Source organism: Chiloscyllium plagiosum, unplaced genomic scaffold (assembly GCF_037043375.1).
Source record: "Chiloscyllium plagiosum isolate Xiang-an unplaced genomic scaffold, Cpla_swu_hap1 HiC_scaffold_39, whole genome shotgun sequence".
Taxonomy (NCBI): Eukaryota; Metazoa; Chordata; class Chondrichthyes; order Orectolobiformes; family Hemiscylliidae; genus Chiloscyllium; species Chiloscyllium plagiosum.
In genome coordinates, this window is record NW_028270177.1 from 25,594,186 (window position 1) to 25,615,118 (window position 20,933).

Sequence of the window (20,933 nt, forward strand, 5' to 3'; positions counted from 1 at the left end):
TATTGGTCAGTGCACTGAGTATAGGGATTGGGAGATCATGTTCAGAACATCGATTAGGCCACTTTTGGAATATTGCATGCCATTCTGGTCTCCCTCCTATCAGAAGGATGTTGTGAAATTTGAAAGGGTTCAGAAAGGATTTACAAGGATGTTGCTAGGGAGCATGCCAACAGTCCCTGAAGTGTCAGAGGCTGAGGGGTGACCTTATAGAGGTTTATAAAATCATGAGGGGCATGGATAGGATAAATGCACAAGATCTTTTCACTGGGGTGGGGGAGACCAGAACTAGAGGACATCGATTTCGGGTGAGAGTGGAAAAATTTAAAAAGGACAACCTTTTCACGCAGAGGGTGATGCATGTATGGAATGAGTTGCCAGAGGAAGTGGTGGAGGCTGGTACAATTACAACATTTAAAAGACATTTGGATGGGTATATGAATAGGAAGAGTTTAAAGGGATATGGGCCAAGTGCTGTCAAATAGGACTAGATTAGCATGCTGGCATCCCAGGAATGCTACCGGACCAGCAAGCCAGCAACCTGTCGGAAAGTTCTGGAAGCAAAACTTCCAATCCCATTATGATAGTTGAGGGGGGGGGATTTTGGGGATTTAAATGAATAGTTTAAATCAACAGTTTATTCAGGAATAAACTGCTAGTATCATTAATGATCATGAAAATACAAGACTGCTGTAAAAAAGCACCGTGTTTCAGTAATATCCCTCAGGCCACAAAGTCCATTTCCAATCCAGACCTTTGGGTCTGATCTATATATATATGATTTCCAACCAACAGTAATATGGCAGATTCTTAAATAACTGCTCTCTGAAATGGCTTACAATATATCACTGACAGAGGAATGTACACCTGCGGTGGTTCAGGATGGCAATTTGCTATTTCCTAATTGGCATTGAAAAAGTATGTGTAATGAATCACCAGTGACACTTCCAGGGAATAAACTTATCTTTTAAAGAATCCACAGAGTTACCATGTGATCTGTGACTTGCATGTCACAAGGCAAAAACTTCCTGCATTAACTTGCAAAACATGCAACCCACCTGAAGTAATGAAAAATATCAGTGCCACGCTCCAAGCTATTAAATGGACAGTTAACCCTCAGATTTAATCAAAGAACTATTTAAAATCCCCTGTGCACAACACTACATAACTACTTACAACAATTTCTTCACTCAAAGGGTAGTGAACCTGTGGAATGTTCTACCCCAGAATGCTACTGAAGCCAAAGCACTGAATATATTCAAGGAAGACATTATTTTAAGGTTTAATAGACATCAAAGGATATGGCAAGAAAGCAGGAAAATGGCATTAGACTGAGGACCAGCCATAAACATTCAAGTGGAAAAGCAAGCTTGAGGGGGCAAATGGCCTACTCTGGCTCTGGGTTGCTATGTAAAAGCTCAATGCAAGTATTTACAGTACTACATGAACCACACGAATATGTGTTACTTCATGAAAATGTGTTACTTCATGTCAAAAATGTTTTAGAGTAGAACAAACCAAAAAAAACTTTCTGTATAAATAATACAGGCCACTTCCTTAATCACAAATTTTCTTTTAACTCTACCAGCACAGAAGTTCCTTGACAACCCTTAGTTAAGATTAAACCCATTCTGTAAGATATGGGTGACCCTGAAATGACATGGTAAGTCCTAATGTACAAAACATTCACACATTCATCTATTTTTTTAAAAAAAAGCAAAATGACCCGAACAAGAACTGTAGACAAACACCATGAGTAAAGTAGCTTTAGGGCCAAAGCCTTTGTACATTCCCCACAGCTGAACAACCCTGCGTTATTTTCACAAAAACAACAGAAGTTAATGGCATTAACATTGAAGTGAAGCACGTTGCTGCACATTGTCTTATTATTGTCACTGCTCAGCAGGCCACAGTATAAAACGTACCAATTCAAATGGTATAGGAAGTCACTGAAAAGCAATAACTTGTTTTTAAACCAGTCGCATTTAAACCACACAATTTTTGGTTCACATCTCGCAGAACATCCAATCAACCAATAATATACTGGGATACGTGACAGGAGCATGTGCAGTAATGTTCTGAGCTATGGAGGTCCTGGTTTAAGTCCCACCTGCTCCACAAATGTGTCATAACAAGTCAATTAGATGATATCTATAGTAGAACAAGTGACTACCTGCACGATGTGTATTGTTCTAAAAAAAGCAATGATTGCAATGGCATGAACCATACAATGTTATCTAATGTAATAGTTCTGAAGTAATTAATGTCACATTGACCTCCACCCAGTCTGATGATGTACACACCATCTGTAGATGGAGACAGTTAGGTTCTACTGTACAGCAAAGCAAACCCTTAGTAATTAAACCTGACAAGGGAGGTTACTGTCTCAACTGCAATTATGCAATAAACTACATTATGATGCCACCTGAAATACATTTCTGTTGAGATTTACCAATTAACACAGACCACAGGTTCAGTATAGGGAAAGGAAGATTGTGGCAGCAAACTACTCAAAGTAGAGAACACCATGCTGGTGATGGGGCTGTCTGAAAATATGTCATACATCAGTTTTCATTCTTTACTGACACCTCACTTTCCTTCAGCAGATCAAAGATTAGCTATTCCTTTTTATAATGAAGCAAATGAATATGCAGTTGATGCTTGCCATCTGAATACAATTAAGATACAAGTACTGAAAAAATATTTGTTGCAGAAGTTTGTTTTTGTCTTACAACTCACCAGGGCAATTCATAAGAATGTCAATTTAAGGAGAAAACGAACATTTATACTGTGTGAGAGGTGGATGCTGATTGGTTGATAAGTGGACTCTGATTGGTAGAGATGTTGCAATGGAGAATACACTAGTTAATGACTTCTGACAGTTAAATGCCAAAATTTGTTTACAATTTAAACTAGGCAAAATATTCTGATTGATCAAGGCACTGCCCAAGAAATAAACCAGCAGATGACTGTCACCTATTTGTGGAAGTGAAGTAGGTACAGTGCATGTATAAGTTCTTCCTGTCTGCATGCAACAGAGCCCTGTGTCCTTTTCTACAGAAATATTCAAGTTCTTACTACCAAAGACCATTAATGTAAAACTTATATAATAGATATGCTTCGTTAAAAATCAGAGTTATACATTCACAAACTAAATTTCAGAACAAGTTACAGAATTATTTGGATGAGGATACAGGAGACATGGTTAGTACATTGGCAGATGACACCAAAATAGATGGTGTAGTGGACAGTGAACAACATTATCACAGAGTACAAGAAGTCAGATGGACCAACAGGTTGAGAAATGGCAGATGAAACTTAATTTAGATAAATGTGAGGTGTTGTGTTTTGGTAAGGCAAACAAGGGCAGGGTTTATGCACTTAATGGCCAGGCCCTGGGGAGTGTTGCCCAACAAGGAGACCTAGAGATGCAGGTGCACATTTCCTTGAAAGTGGAATCTCAGATTTGACAGAGTGGTGAAGGCGGCATTTGGTCCACTTGCCTTATTGGTCAGTGCATGAGTATAGCAGTTGGGACGTCATGTTGCAGCTGGACACGACATTGGCGAGGCCATTTTTAGAATATCGTGTACAATTCTGGTCGCCCTTCTTTTGGAAGGATGTCGTGAAACTTGAGACGGTGCAGAAAATATTTACAAGGATGTTACCAGAACTACACGGTTTGAGTAATTGGAAGAAGCTCAATAGACTGCAGCTATTTCCCCAGAGTGTCGGAGGCGGAGGTGTGACATAATAGAGGTTTATAAAATTATGAGGGGCTTGGATAGGGTGAGTACCAAGATCTTCTCCCCAGGGTAGGGGAGTCCAAAACTAGAGGGCATAGGTTTAAGATGAGATGGAAAATTTTAAAAGGGACACAAGAAGCAACCTTTTCACACAGAGGGTGGTGCATGTATCGAATGAGCTGCCAGAGTAAGTGGCGGAGGTAGGTACAATTACAACATTTAAAAGGTACCTGGATAGGTCCATGATTAGGAAGGGTTTAGGGGGGTATAAGCCAAATGCTGACTAATAGGACAAGGTCAGATTGGGATGTTTGGTCTTTTATGGACTAGGCCAGACCACTCAAAACATTCTTAAACAGGCAGCCGCAGACCATAACTTTATGATTTGTTTTGGTAAGTATAGAGTGAACCTCACCCGGAGTAAGTTAAATTAGATTAGATTCCCTACAGTGTGGAAACAGGCCCTTTGGCCCAGCAAGTCCACACCAACCCTCCAAAGAGTAACCCACTTAGACCCATTCCCATATCCTAAATTTACTCTGACAAATGCACCTGACACTATGGGCAATTTATCATGGCCAATTCATCTGACCAGTACGTCTTTGGAGCACCTGGAGGAAACCCACGCAGACACAGGGAGAATGTGCAAGCTCCACATACACAGTCACCCGAGGCTGGAATCGAACCCGAGTCCCTGGCACTGTGAGGCAGCAGTGCTAACCACTGAGCCACCGTGCCGCTATTTTTAGTAAATCAGGCCTTTAATTTTTTTAGATTAGATTCCCTACAATGTGGAAACAGGCCCTTCGGCCCAACCCGACCACACCGACCCTCAGAAGAGCAACCCAGTCAGACCCACTCCCCATATTTTACCCCTGACTAACGCACCTAACTCACGACCAATTCACCTAACTTGCACATCTTTGGATTGTGGGAGGGAACCGGAGCACCCGGAGGAAACCCACGCAGACACGGGGAGAATGTGCAAACTCCACACACACACAGTCACCTGAGGCTGGAATCAAACCCAGGTCCCTGGCGCTGTGAGGCAGCAGTGCTAACTGCTAAGCTATTGTGCCACCCTAAGCTGGGTTGACTACCAGATTTTAAAACAGACAAAAAATTATTCAAAAAATTACACAATGAAACACAAAGAACAGAAATAAAGAACTCCTACAGAACTCAGTCTATCCAAACTAGACTTAATTAGACTGTTCCAAATATACACAACAGTCCCAATAAGCAAACTCCCTTTAAAAACCAGTATGAATGGAACATATGCTTACAGGTTGAAGTTGAAGGGCAGAAAAGAGAGAGAGTTCCCACACAGCTCACTGTTGAACTTCCCAGTTCAAGACTGAACTAAACTGCTCAGCTCAGCTAAAGAGCTGACCACTCCCCTTTCATTGTACAGGTCACTTCTAAAACATGACCACTTAGGCCTGAAGTCTCATCTGTTTACATATAAACAAAAGGTCTCTCAAAATCCTTTTCATCTCTGTACCAAACCAGACTGATTGGAGCCCAGCCCGGTTTATTGCCCCTCTGAAAAAAATCAAGGACAGAATCTTCTTGAGCTGAGGTACAGCTTTTGAAAAGAAGGGACTAGCTTTGTGACAGGTTAGCATGGATCAGTAGGTCTTTGTTTCCATGCTGTATGACTCTGCTACAACAGGTGACACTACGAGGTGCCTGAAAAATTATGACTGGTAATGATTTTTTTGCAAAGCCGTTTCCTTCTTACAACCCAACAGGCCAGTTGATGACTTACAGCCACCCATTTAATTAAAATACATCCTTATTCCCCAGCATTTGTTTCAAGCCAGCATGGTCAATTGGTGTCTGTTTCTCACTCACAACATTTCATAGAAAATATATTCATCATATCACAGTGAACACTTTTTGACATAAGGAGACCGTCAGTGTTTTGGCAGTAAAGTACATTTGGAAGGCAAATAAGAAGGGTTTGTTAAAAGGAAACATTTTCCTATTTTAAGCCAGCAGATGAGTTATGAAACCATTTGCCTGAGACTACACATCAGGAATATTAGAGTGTGTGACACTTGCAAATGACTAGCTTCATCTTCTATGGAACACCTATGGATGAGAACGCGAGTACATATTTCTCCACATTTACTCATTTTCATGTTGTATTCGCCCTTGATATGTATTCTTAAACTTTACCGTCATTCAACTCTAACTTACCAAAACTAGCATTTAATCTGGTCTAAAGTACACAATCAGTTCAAACTGACCAATCAAACTTCATAATTGCTCTGTCTTTCCTTTCAATTTAATTTCATCTTTTGACGTTGACCCAGTAAAACTGTGATGGGAACATTCTCAAAACAGCATGGCTAATTTAAGGTTATTACAGCCCTGCTTTGCTTAATATCTAAACCAATATATTTGAAAGCCCCAGAAGTTTGATTCCCATTGTAAATTCTACCCTTATAATACATTTTCCAAATTCCGCAGTACCATCCCCCACTCGCGAAGTCTGCATTAAAGATGCCTTTGGTTTTCCTCTAATGTTACTAATGAAAGGGTGTGGGATCTGCTTTTAATTGAACAATGTATGTTTAGCAAAGTAGACCTCAGTATAAAATACCAAAGTCTGGAAGAAAACGCAGGCCATAGACGTGTTTGTTTACTTTTCACCGTCTACCATTGCACCTGCTGCCTTTGTGCACAGCTCCAGAACCAATACTCGCTGAAATATTATTACCCTCCCATCGCTAGAAAATAGTTTTAGCATAACATACATTCACATGAGCATGTAACCAAAAGAACAAAAAGGATTTTTAATATCATTTTTCCAGCTGCAGAAGAATTACTTAGTCACTCTTTCAAATGCCCAACAAGTCTCACTATCACCCAGTAAGTCAAATCTGCAAAGACATTTCAGTATCAATCTAACAATATGATAATGCTAATTAACCTTTATCTGGAACCTCAAATTAAATTGCAAATTCTATCGAATAATCTAAGTTATGACTTTCTCAGTATTTATTCCCATTCATTGAGAGCTAATAAAATACCTCATTCATGGCAATACTAATTTCTAAATCTATTATGAGACCTTGCTTTGATCTTTACTTTAACCTCAAATTTACTCAGACGCTTTGACCTCCACTTTCATTTTCAGGTTTGCCCAGATTACTGCTGTGACTATCCCTTGTTGAACCAGTGGGAGCTATTTCTCAGATGTCTGATTAACATCTGATGCAGGAGTTAATTACATATTCCCAATCATTCCTCACACTTTTCAAGCTCTCCTGTCTTCCATTCAATTCTTAGTCCTGAACATTCAATTAGTATTGAAACTTGTCACTGTTGCATGTCCCACAATTGTTGCACTCATCCTTTCATTTGATCCCTGCTATAATGCATACCCAAGCATGCTCTCTGGGCGACTGACCTGCAGATATGAAAGCTCTATAGGACACTTCATGATCATTCACATTACCACATTTCATCTTTTATTCACCATATTCTGCTCCTCAGGACATATATCACAAATTGTAACAACTTGGATTATAAGGTGTTTGTTTACTTATCAGTTGCACAGAGTCTAAGATCCAATTATTCACAAAGAATGATCTTTAATAGCTCAATTTCTATGATGAATAAGTTTGATCTTACTCACTTCACCTATTAGCTTACTAAGAGCTTTCCATTTTCTTTGATTCTCTTTCTTCGTATTTAATCTGTTGAATTGAAATCAGTCTCAGAGGGTTCAATGTGTTCTCCGAATTTTTTGAGACCTTGACCCTGATGAAAGCCTGCCTCCTTGCATGCAAAACATTTACATATGCAGAAAAAAAATGCAAATTATAATTGCAGTAAGCTTGCAGCATCTCTGACTGTTCTATACAAACAGAAAACTATTTGGAATTGTGCTCATAAACTAATGAATCGTTAGTTGAAGTTTTTTTTGCATACTATGCCTATGGACAACGGTTGTCAAATTTTAATGTGGTTAATTAACTAAAATATTATGCATTATTTCACTGCATGATTCCTTTGAAAAAAAATGCAATTCAGAAAGAATTTGCAGTGGAATTCATGACCATGATGAGTCTGAAATTAACTCATAGTAGGGCAAGCAAAATGCCCATGTAGCCTTAAGACAATTTGCAATTTTTTAAACCATCTTGACTCTTATTACCTCCTCTTATACTTTCTAAGAAGAGTGATTAGAAACATCAGCTTTAAGGGGTGAACACTAATATCTTGACTACAAACTGCAAATCAACTGCTTCTCCAAAAGATGACTTAACACGTTCCATATTGTTTCACTTGTACCTTTTCCGAAGGTTCATTCAACAGCATAAATAGCTCACTGGAGCCCACATCAGTGTTTATGACATGGCTTTCTCAAGCTGCTTAACATGGAATTACACACCTCTTTGGTGATCTCAAAGTGGTACCACCACTGAGCTTCAAGTGGTACATTTATATTCCGTAACCTTGTATCTATCCTCAATGCTTAGTGAATCAAAGAAGCATTTTAACTAAAACAGAAAGTGATAGAGAAACTCAGCCGGTCTGGCATCATCTATTTTTTCTCACTTCAGATACTGCCAGACTGGCTGAGTTTCTCTTATACATTGTTTTCTTGCAGATTTCCAGCATCCACAATTCATCGTTTGTATTTGAGCATTTTAACTAATTTGTCCCATAAAGTGCAAGCACTGTCTATTACTGCATAAAAAGAGTCCAGAACCAACATACTCTTCACAGAACTAAGATTCCTTGTGACCGGTACAACTTGCTCAGATGTATCATTATTTTCATCCTCCTTCATGGAATTCTCTTCATAATATGGCAGTTCTGTCTCTATGTGCCAGCTAGTTCATCTCATTGTAATGATACTTTGTGCTACACTCAAGGCATCTATTAATGTCTCTTTGGACATTCCTGAGTTCTGTTAATCTCTTATTGTGGTTACAATTTTGTCTCTGTTGTAATAAGCCAGACCTAGGAATGATGGTTCATCCTCATTACATTCAGGACTATTTCAAAACCTGTTAGAGAGTCATGAATGCTTTAGTATGTTTCACTTGCTCCGTGAAGGAACTTAATTTATTAGGACATTTTTTTCAATAAAAGGCAGGAATCATTTGATCCAATAAGTTCTCCCTCTGAAAATCAAACACTAATTACAGTCAGTAGCCTCTCTATATTAGACACCTGAGCACAATTGAGTCAGTTAAACAAAAGTACTAATATAGAAATCCCCAAATTGAGTTTTAGCTATATTTCCTACAATTTTTAATGCTCTTGACATATTAATTTATGGAATGAACATACATTTTCCAAAATCTAACAAATTGTGACCATTAAGCAGAACATCCTTTTTGTAAATCTCATCTTACAATCACAACAGATGATCCAAAACTTCATCAATACATCAACTGATAGCATCCAACTTGCAAAATATTTCTTATATGAAGTGGCAAAATTAAGGCCATAAATTGTTTCCTCTTTGAAGGAACCGAATCCATGTCAATAAATCCACTTCATTCTTCTATTGATAAAATAGTTGTAACTCTAAGGATATCAAAAGATAATCAAACCTCACCAATTTAATTTGCTTCTGTCATTCTCTACCAAGCCACTGGCATTTTAGTTTCTGACTGAAGTAATTTTTGGATCGCAGTATGGTTACAGCAAAGAAGGAAGCCATTTAGCCCATCATGCTGGGCTGTCTAACTGAAGGGATGATGGATAGTACCATTCCCGATCTTCTGTTTTTCACCTTCACCTTGCATCAACCAATGTTTCCTACCATGTTATATCCCAGAAAACAAAGCTAGGCCTGGACGTTATAAAACAAGAGTCTCCTCACCCAATTTCTACAGTTTCAGTCTGTTCATTTTTAGAGGGGTGCAATTGAACCCCCAGTTAGGGCTAACCATCTCCATGTAATAATACAATATAGCTCAGAAACAGGGCCCTTCAGCCCACCAAGCCTGCACAGATTCCTGATCATTATTTAGACCTGTTACTTATTGCCAATGCACAGTATCTATCCCTTTGTTCACTTCATAATATACTAATAGCATAATACACGTCAATAATTTTGAAAAGGGCCTTATGGCAGAACAATTTTATCTCTAGCTCTAGAGCAGAAGTTCCAGATTCAAGTTCCACTTCTGGATGTAATGACTATGGAGTTGTATCATGACTGGTCTGAACAGGTTGATTTGAAAGAAAACTTATTGAAATCTACAATAACGCCACAATAGGGGTTAAGGATAGTCACTTTGACCAACAAACATAGGAACTGGAGCTCCACATGAATTGGTGCTGAGGTCACCACTGTTACATAAAGGATTTAATCTTGGGAATCATATGTGAAATGTCAGCACTTGCGAATAGTACTGAGGTAAAGACACAGTTAATATTGAAGACGACCGCAACAAGTACAAGATACAAATTTATAGAGTAGTGTGGAATTGGCAATAGAATTTTATTGCATAGAATGAAAAGTATGAAGAAAACTTTTATCACATAGTGCTTGTAAGATGTGCCTAAATTGAGTAGGGTAGCAAACTGATTAAGCCACACACATCCAGCAGTCTTGAAAAAGTTGCAATGCATGTCAGCAAGGTCATAAAATGAAGCAAACAAAACATAGGTGTTCAGTTCTAGGGAGGCTGAATTGAAGAGCAGGGGACTCCTGCTAATCTTGTACTAGACATACTTTGAGTATAATGCAGCGTTCTGATGTCTCATAGAGGCAATTAAAATTATAAAGGAATTGGATGGGATAGACATAAAGATGATGTTATCACTTTGTGGGCAGATGCCAAAACTAAACTAGGGGCCATAAATAAGTTAGTCACCAATAAACCCAAAGAGGAACTTCTTGGCCCAAGTAATGGTAAATATGTGGAACTCATCACCATAGTGGAGGCAAATTGCCTCACTTCATTTGAGGGAATGCTTAATCAATGTACATGGAAAAGTGGAATAGAAGGGCTGGCAGACAGCCAGTCAATAGAAGGAAACTTACATGTAGAACAATGACAGATACCAGCCCTGCCAACATATTATAATGATCAAAATTCCAAGTAATACACCAACTTTGATGTGACTAAACCATTTGGAATGTCTTGGGCAGAGTGACTGCAACCAATCCTTTGCAATAGCGTCAGCCTAATACCCAAGTGGAGATGAATGCTCACAGTCTTCAGCAGAAGCTGGGCTTCATCTTGCGAGCAACTAAAATTCCTTATTTCATCTGAGGGATGGGACATCAGGTTAAGCACACTACTGTCACTGAACCATTCTGAACACACAGAGATACAGCGAACAATCAGTTAGGGTGGAATACTCGTTCCACGCCCGAAATCCCAAAGTAACCTTTAAATAATTGAAGAAAAACACACCCAGTCCCAGGCCAGTCTGCGGGAGGAGGTAAACAAAGTGACTGAAACACAGACAGCGCCAGGCACAAGAGCACAGCTGAACATGCAAAACCCAGCTCATGACTTCGAAATAAAAAATGATTTCTCACATTAAGACAAAAACCCACTTCGGGCTGCTGCTTATTATTTTTTAAAATTCTCATGCAACAAGTTTCAACAACTCCCACAGAGAAACCTCGCTAAGGTACCCCAATCAACAGCTTGCCTCGGTTCTTTACCTCTCTCTGCTTCCTTTTATTTAACTGATAAAATAAATAAATGGATTGACATGGATTGAAAACACATGTCCCTCCAAAATAAAATTAAACCTCACTTCAGGAGGACATGAATCAACGGTTAAATTGAAGCTGATTTACCTTTAACACACAGGAGTGTCATTCTAGTTGCGGGTAAATTGCGCCTGTGTTTCTTGCTGGAGTTAGAGGCGCCACTGGGCGCAGGTTTCTTCAAAGGAAAAGTGCGTGGGGAGAGGGTGGGATCTGCTGGATGATAGACAGACGAAGAGACCAATAGGATACAGCCTTGGCAAGAGGAGGGCGGACCAATTGTAGCCAGGACCAATCAGACCCTTCGGAGGGCGGGAGCTCAGTCTGCCCCAGCCCTGTGGTGTCTGTCAGGAACCTGAGTCCCAGAAAAGCTCTCAGCTCAGTGTGAGTGCAGCGCAGGGCACAGAATAGGAAAACCTCTCCTTCTCGGACCCCTGCAAACCAGGAAAAGTATTTCTACAGCTCACATTGCCCAATTATAGATTTCTCAATAGATGCAGTCAATATTAAAGGCGAAATATTTCTTTCAGAATCCTTTTAGATGTAATAATCTGTTTTAACAGTAACAGAAATTTCTGGAGAAACTCAGCAGGTCTAGCAACTTCTGTGAAGAGAGAGGAAGCAAAAGTTGTTTCGACTACCGTGACCATGATACGTTAATTCTGTTTATGTCTCCACAGATGTTGCTAGAGGCTGAGTTTCACCTTCAATTTCTGTTTTTGTTTCACATTTCAAGCAATTGCAGTTCTTTGCTTTATTTTCATTCTTTCTACTTTGTTTGATTTGTAGCTGTGTTCTTCACGTGGTTAATATAAAGGAGTTGTATGAAAGGCTCCAAATTTAGGCCTCATGTGGTGGTGATAATGTCCTTATGTCTGGACCAGGAGACCCTGAAATGTGACCATACTACGGCTTTAAGAGGTGCATTTTGTCCTGCTTTTTTTTTTGTGAAGAAAGATTGAGACCGAGTCACCAAGCAATCTGCTCCAAAGCCAATAAACAGCTTGCGAGTCCTTGGAGGATTTTGTTTAAAATTTCAACAATACATGCAGCCTGACTGAGTGAGGTCAAGCTCCCATAGAACCCGGGTTTTAGTCTTAGCTTTCAGCAGTTAATGGTGTCTTGAAGCTAGTGTGGAAGCTCTTATTCCTCTCTTTGTTACAGCTAAAAGCTGGGGTTCTTTTCCTGCTGTTAGGCTTGCATCTGGGACAATCTAAATTACTGAATATGCCTTTGTCAACGGTGTATTTATAGGATATTACTGTACTGGAACAGTTGATTAGTAGTTTATATATTTTATTTTGTTAAGCATTTTGATAAATTGCAGTTAAGCCAATTCTTTTATCTGCATTTTAATTAGATTATATGAATAAAGTGTGTTTTGTTTCAAGCCTGGTAGTTTGACCAACTGAACTGCATCCAGAATACAATGCCTTACACTTTAAAATAAGAAAAAGTTAGCGTCTATACTGTCTTCATATCTTTTAAGGGGGTTTAGTCTGGTCCATAATTTTTGTTCAATTTCCATCTGGTCCAGGCATGTTTTGTAATGTGTCTGGAGCAGACTGATTAGAAATATTAGGGACTTTAAAAAATGCACGGATGAGGTACTTCAAATGTCATAACATTCAAGCCTTTGGGACTAGTGCTGGAAAGTGGAGCAAGTGTGCATTTAATGTAGCTTTGGCAATACAGACCTGATGGCTGAAGAGCCTCTTTTGTACTGTATGACTGTGGTACAGTGGTAGTGCCCATCCACAACAAGATGTGTTCCAGTTCCACCTGATCCAGAGGTGTGGAATAGCATCTCTGAGCAGGTTGATTCGGAAATATCTGGAAGATTCTAAATTTCCTTTGTGAGTGTCTGTCATGCAATCAGAGACTGGCATGTTTTGAAAGGTTATTTATTAAGGAAAGTGATTAAATTTTTCGGTTTTACGATCATTTAGACAATTCCTGAGGTTAGGCAAACATTTAATGAATGGATTTCCTGGGAACTCTTGCAGGTGAATATCTATTTTGGTTCTCTCCTTGATTTTTAACGTGGCAATCCACGTTATTAACTTATAACTTTGACTCACGTGAATGCAGAACAAATTCAATCTCCCGGACTCCGAACCTAATAAATGCAGTCACCAAAAAAAAGGATGATGCAAAATATATTCTCTGCTGCCTAACCATGTGTTGCAATTGTGCAGCCAATGAGTGCATCGTGTCTACCAAATGTGTTATTTAGAGGGATTTCAGGAATGCAGTATAAGGGGGATTTGTATTTACATGTAAAGCCATGGACATTCTGAAGATTCAGAGGACCGTGCGTTCAGTTGCGAAAATCACATGTTGCTACTCTGCAGAGTCACTTGACACTGATGCAGGCGTGTGTGTGTTTGGCCCGGATCTGGTATTCGGGACTATATTAATCCCATTTGGCAACACCTCCACTTCCCCGTATGGGATCCACGATGTATTTAAATATCCTCCAAATATTACTGTTATTGACTTAGTATAGGCTACAAGATGTCATCGCAATGTTGCCTGCATTACAAGAACTTAATTGGGAAATGCACAATGGTAAATCAATGTTGGCAGAAATCCGTCCAGTTCTCAAACAAAACCAAAGGGTTTTCTGCCATTCTACGATGCTGGGTGCAGACTTTTTAAAGATTTGGCCCCTCCCCCAGTATGATCGCATTTAAAGCAAAAACAGAAATTCCTCATGAAAACTAAACATTTAACCACGTTTCTATTGACCTGCCTTTCATTCTAAGGCGCTCACAGAACAGTCTGCCCCCGGGGCACTCTGTGTCACATACTCTTATATTGTCATCAGTTGTGGGAAGATTCAGATTATTGATGTGTAGATCCCTGCTCAGGGAATTTCCACTCATTGAAAAGCCTCCTTGCTTTATGTCGGTCTGTTAACTGCAACCCTGAAAAGCTTGGGAGATTGTTTTGAATCGATACGTTTCCTTTTGGCGCGCTTTAGTAAAATAAGATAAGCAGGCATCCTGTCGAAAAATAAATGTGAGGAAGGAGCTCCAATTTAAACACAAACTCGACTTGTCTCTCTCCATACCTGACCTTGTTTGTAGCATTTTCTGCTTTTATTATGATTGTTTAAATGTATTTGTATTGTCCAAATTTCTTTTCAAATCAACTGATTCAGGACCTATGGAGCAGGTGGGTCTTGAAACCAGGACTTCTAGCTCAGATATGAGGACACCACCACTGTGCCAAGTATTGGTTTGTCAGCATTTTTAATCAAACAGTTCAGAGATGCTATGGCACATTTCTGGAGTAGGTAGGACTTGAACTTTCTAGCTCTGAGATAGGGATATTACCACCTCACCGTATGAGCCCTAGTATTTGTTTGTAAGCTTGTTCCTTCCACTGACTACAAAATTGTCTCGTCAACCCTTGGTGTTGACCAATTTTTGAAACATTTCCTTAATTTTATGCTTTTAAAAGTAATCAAAAATTCAAGATACTGATTAAACATGTCCCCCAATATCCTTCAACACCATTCAGTTCTTTCCTGAAAGTATTGACCATTGTACATGTTTAGAAGAAAATTTATCACTTCAATTACATTTAAGTAAAGATCACAAATAATTTTTTAAAGTATAAAATAAAATAAATGTTCCTTTATTTTCCTCATAGTAACTTTAAACAACTGTTATTTAAATGGTTAGCTGTCTTTAGTACAATTACACATACATCAACTCTACAGTCAAATTGACAATGCATCAGATTGTGAAAAAAATGACATGGAGCTTAAGGACTGCAACTTTCCCAAAGGTTTAAATGCAGGACAACTCATATACTGTGAACTGTTTAAACTTTGCTTTCTACCACCCACTCAATTTGTATAAGATAGTAAAACACAGAATGTATAGCCTATAAATAGGCTATACATTCTGTGTCTTACAATGTTATACTCCACAACCACCTGATGAAGGAGCTCCGAAAGCTAGTGCTTCCAAATAAACCTGTTGGACTATAACCTGGTGTTGTGTGATTTTTAACTTTGTACACCCCAGTCCAACATCGGCCAACAACAATGTCCAAATCAATCTTAGTTAACAGTAAACTTGAATTGCTATTAAGTGGTTAATGCCTGCAAAAGTAAATCTCTCTGCCAATATCAGTTTTAAAGTGGACAGTCAGGAGCTGGAAATCAGATGAGGAACTGGTTAAATTATGCTTCTATTCCATTTTCTACCCATTAGAATTTCAATTACATTTGAGGATAGGCATATAAAGCAGCCCCAGGCAGACCAATGTATTGTGGTACTATTCAAATCTTGAAAATACATTTTTTACCACCATTTGTGTCCTCATATTACCAGATCTGAGGACAAACTGTGCATTTCAAGCATTTATTGTAGTTAAGAGCATCTATAAAGTACCATTCTTATATCTGGGAAGCTCCTAAAAAGGCTAACCACAATGAGTTGGAATATTGCTCTTAAGTTTTCCATTCTGAACTTTACAAAAAAATGTAATTTTATTTGTGAGTGTGTTATTCTTTAAATTGTTTGGTTCTTTTTTCTTCGTATAATCATATTCCCTGAAGTCTCCACTTGCACACAAAGAGCTTATCAGCATCTGCTTGAGTTCTTTTCTTTTTCCAGGGAGAACTAGTTGTTGATTCAGAGGGGAGTTTTACCCTGGAAACAGTATTACATGATACTCCCACCAACACGCAAAGCAAATCCTTCAGTTTTCCAGACTGAGAACAGCTTTGTCCTTAGTGCCAGCTGAATTGGTGGTTCATGAACTATGTGCTTGCATTAAGATTTACTTTCCTTCATAAACAAATCTATTGAAAATTGACAGCAGTGCATCAATTGAAAACGTGTGTACACTGCATAGGCAGCATTACATTCCACATAATTTAGGGTGACTTATTCCTACATAATACAAATTATAACTTTTTTAAAAATGTGAGATCTGGTCTTTGTTATGGCTTTTGTTGTGCAAATCTTATGACAGCAAAGCAATTAATTTGGATTTAGTTTCCTTTCAGTGCAGTTTTGTTTGGTCCAATCACAAGAATTGTTTCAGTTCAGTATTTAAAACATTTCATGTGCCACCCTGAACTCAAAATTATGACAAGACATGAGAACAAAGTAGAGCATTTGACCCATTTCATGTCACAGCTGACAGTGGCTAAGTTTGACTACAGTTCAGGCAATGAGAAAAAAGAACATATGATGAAACTAGAAAAGGATTTCAAATGTTTAAAATAAACGTTTAATTAAGAACATACCAATATTTCAGATTGGCCGAAGTTTGCAGTTCATATAAGTAATTATTATTCCTAATGTATAAAAGATTCTTTAGAACTACGTACCTTTCTTTCACAAGTTTTATTTTATTCATTCATGCAGGCATTGCTAATCCTGTCATAGTCATCCAGGCAAGTGGGGAATATTCCATCACACTGTGTCTTACAGATGGTGGACGGGCTTTGAGGAGTTAGGAGGTGAGTTTCTCACTGCAGAATTCCTAGTCTGTGGCCTAGTCATGTAGCCATTAATTTTATATGGCTGGTCTAGTTCAGTTTCTGGTCAAAGATAACCTCCAGGACATTGATATTGGAGGATTCAGTGATGGTGTCACCATTGAATGTCATGGAGCATTGGTTTGATTCTCTTTCATTGGAGATGGCCATTGCCTACCGTTTGTGTGTTGTGAATGTTATTTTCCATCTTTCTGCCCAAGCCTGGATATTGTTCAGATCTTGTTGCATTTGGACATGGACTGCTTCAGTTTCAGAGGAATTGCAGATGGTACTGAACAGCATGCAATCATCAGCAAACATCTCTGTTTCTAACCTTATGATAGAGGGAAGGTGATTGATGAAGCAGCTGAAGATGGTTGGGCCTTGGACACTATCCTGAGGAACTCCTATAGAGATGTCCTGGGAACTGATCTCCAATTACTTCCATCTTCCTTTGTGTCAAATATGTCTACAACCAGTAGGGACCATTTCCCCTGAGTTCCATTGATCTCCAGGTTTACTCAGGCTCTTTGATGTCACACTCAGTCAAATGCTAAGTTAAAAATCACACAACACCAGGCTATAGTCCAACAAGTTTATTTGGAAGCAGTAGCTTTCGGAGCGCTGCTCTTTCATCAGGTAGTTGTGGAGTATAAGATTGTAAGACACAGAATTTATGGCAAAAGTTTACAGTGTGATGCAACTGAGACAATATATTGAAAAATACCTGGATTGTTTGTTAAGTCTCTCATCTTTTGGAATGACCATGTTGGTTTCAGTTCTTTCATATGTAAATCCAAGAACATTTTTAAAGTTACATTCTCTGGGATTCATATATGAAAGAACTGAAACCAATATGGTCATTCTAAAAGATGAGAGAATTAACTAACTATCCAGGTCTTTTTCAATACATCATCTCAGTTGCACGACACTGTAAACTTTTGCTATAAATTCTGTGTCTTGCGATCTTATATTCCACAACCATCTGATGAAGGAGCAGTGCTCCTCCGAAAGCTAGTGCTTCCAAATAAACTTGTTGGACTATAGCCTGGTGTTGTGTGATTTTTAACTTTGCACACCCCAATCCAACACCAGCATCTCCAAATCAGTCAAATGCAGCCTTGATGTCAAGAGGTAATGACCTCTCACCTCACCTCTGGAATTCAGCTCTTTGTTCATAGTTCAACCAAGGCTGTAATGAGGTCCAAAGCTGAATGGCCCAGGAGGAACCCAAAGTGGGCATCACTGCATAAGGATATCACATGAAAACATGTAAAGATGAAATATTCAAACTTTTAAGATATATCCACTGATTAAGAAAGAAAAAACATTTTGCAACTTGCATTCCACACATGTGTTTCATTGTGCTTAGTTCAGCACTCTATGCCTCATTGTATACCACACCTGCAGAAATATGTAAACTTAAACGGTAGTCATCAATCTAGCTTTCAATCTTTAAGAATGAATTGAGAAAATAAATTATAAATCTTAGTAAGTCTAGAAACATGTATTCGGAGAAAAAATGTTGAAACCATGGCAAGACAATTATTTTAGGATCACAACTCCACCTCATAACTTCTACAGAAACATATCCAACCAACAACTAGTCCTCAAAGCTGTTGCGTGTTTATAATCATTTGGGAAAATAGCCAACTGGGATAAAAGAAAGTTTATCATCGGGGAATTAGCAAATACATGGCTGATGTTATTGTGCGCATTAGACTACCTACACATTCTTGCAATGCAATCCATTCTGTTTTCAAAACTGTTCTGAAGAAGTATGAATATTTCTAGTTCTTTATAGATCATAATATCCAGAGAGCTAAAAAGGACAGTTCTAGACAAAATCATGTTTCCATTATTGCTCAATGGTATCTGGAAAAATAAATATGGGGAAATTGTTACTCCAAGTTAAACAGCTGTTCCTGGCACATGGCATTACACACAGTGTAAATGATTGGTGCCTGTGATATCGAAAATGCAAGCTGAGAGAAATTACAACTTCCACTGGTGTGAGAAAGCCTGTGGTCACTTCAGAGTAAAATAGCTCTATAATTTGTTTCTTTCTGATGTGTCCGGTGCAACTTTGTCATTCTTATATTTTATAAAACTTTCTTTAATGTACATTTGATTTCATGCAATAAGTTGTCCCTGGAAGAGTGCTAACATGGCAATAAAATACATCAATTTTTAAGAAATTAGTTAGAAAGAATGATGCCCTGAAGACTCAGAAAGAATTTGTCTATGATATTGTAATATTTAAGATAATGGAGCAAATATGTAAGACAAAATACAAATTAATGTGTGTTACCAGGTAAAGCTGAAAGAAATTACTTCAGCAAGGCATTTGATAAGGTTCCCCATGGTAGGCTCATTCAGAAGGTCAGGAGGAATGGGATTCAGGGGAACATAGCTGTCTGGATACAGAATTGGCTGGCCAACAGAAGACAGCGAGTGGTAGTAGAAGGAAAATATTCTGCCTGGAAGTCTGTGGTGAGTGGTGTTCCACAGGGCTCTGTCCTTGGGCCTCTATTGTTTGTAATTTTACTTAATGACTTGGATGAGGGGATTGAAGGATGGGTCAGCAAGTTTGCAGATGACACAAAGGTTGGAGGTGTCGTTGACAGTATAGAGGGCTGTTGTAGGCTGCAGCGGGACATTGACAGAATGCAGAGATGGGCTGAGAGGTGGCAGATGGAGTTCAACCTGGATAAATGCGAGGTGATGCATTTTGGAAGGTCGAATTTGAAAGCTGAGTACAGGATTAAGGATAGGATTCTTGGCAGTATGGAGGAACAGAGGGATCTTGGTGTGCAGGTACATAGATCCCTTAAAATGGCCACCCAGGTGGACAGGGTTGTTAAGAAAGCATATGGTGTTTTGGCTTTCATTAACAGGGGGATTGAGTTTAAGAATCGTGAGATCTTGTTGCAGCTCGATAAAACTTTGGTTAGACCGCACTTGGAATACTGCGTCCAGTTCTGGTCGCCCTATTATAGGAAAGATGTGGATGCTTTGGAGAGGATTCAGAGGAGGTTTACCAGGATGCTGCCTGGACTGGAGGGCTTATCTTATGAGGAGAGGTTGACTGAGCTCGGACATTTTTCATTGGAGAAAAGGAGGAGAAGAGGGGCAGTGGAATAATTCTGGAGCACAAGACTAATAGAGTCCGTTTGCTTTGTACTTTCTGATATGCAGCAGAGTCATGGATGAAATGTATACCTAATTGAGGTATACAAGATAATGAGAAGCATAGATAGAGTCGATAGCCAGAGAAGATTTCCCAGGGCAGAAATGACTAACATGAGGGGTCATAGTTTTAAGCTGGTTGGAGGAAAGTATAGAGGGGATGTCAGAGGTGGGTTCTTTACACAGAGAGTTGTGAGAGCATGGAATGCGTTGCCAGCAGCAGTTGTGGAGGCAGGGTCATTGGGGACATTTAAGAGACTCCTGGACATGCATATGGTCACAGAAATTTGAGGATGCATACATGAGGATCAGTGGTCGGCACAACATCGTGGGCTGAAGGACCTGTTCTGTGCTGTACTGTTCTATGTTCTATGTTCTAAATTCATCTAATAGAGGGAAAGATGGAGAAAGGTTTCCACAGCTAAATAGTTTCAACATTTCATCCATGACTCTGCTGCATATCAGAAAGTACAAAGCAAACGGACTCTATTAGTCTTGTGCTCCAGAATTATTCCACTGCCCATCATAGCCAATCATTTCCTATTATCCTCCTCTACTCTATTTAAAAAAAAACAAAACATAGGTAGTTTCTTTGAATGTGACCTTTGTTATGAACCCTTGGGAGGAGACTGGAAGGAAATTCTGAGCTTGACCGTCATGAGCCATGCTTGCAGCAGACTTAGGGACAAAAATGTCTTCCACCTATTCACTGCATGGTCTTTGCTGCAGGTAAACTTAGAAAGTTCTATTTTTATATGTAAATATTGAGAAAACTTTACTTTAAGAACAT

General features: G+C 39.0%; 1 protein-coding gene across 3 annotated transcripts in view; it reads right to left on the reverse strand.

The window, feature by feature from the left end:
- The window catches only part of unc13c (unc-13 homolog C (C. elegans)), a 582,280-nt gene extending 570,653 nt beyond the window's left edge, over window positions 1–11,627 (reverse strand). For all 3 annotated transcript variants that reach the window (XM_087981434.1, XM_087981433.1, XM_087981432.1), the window contains exon 1: window positions 11,539–11,627. In XM_087981434.1, coding sequence (XP_087837560.1) covers window positions 11,539–11,560 — 22 coding nt within the window. In that variant the 5' untranslated portion in view covers window positions 11,561–11,627. The remainder of the gene's footprint in view (window positions 1–11,538) is intronic.
- Window positions 11,628–20,933: the final 9,306 nt, after the last annotated feature.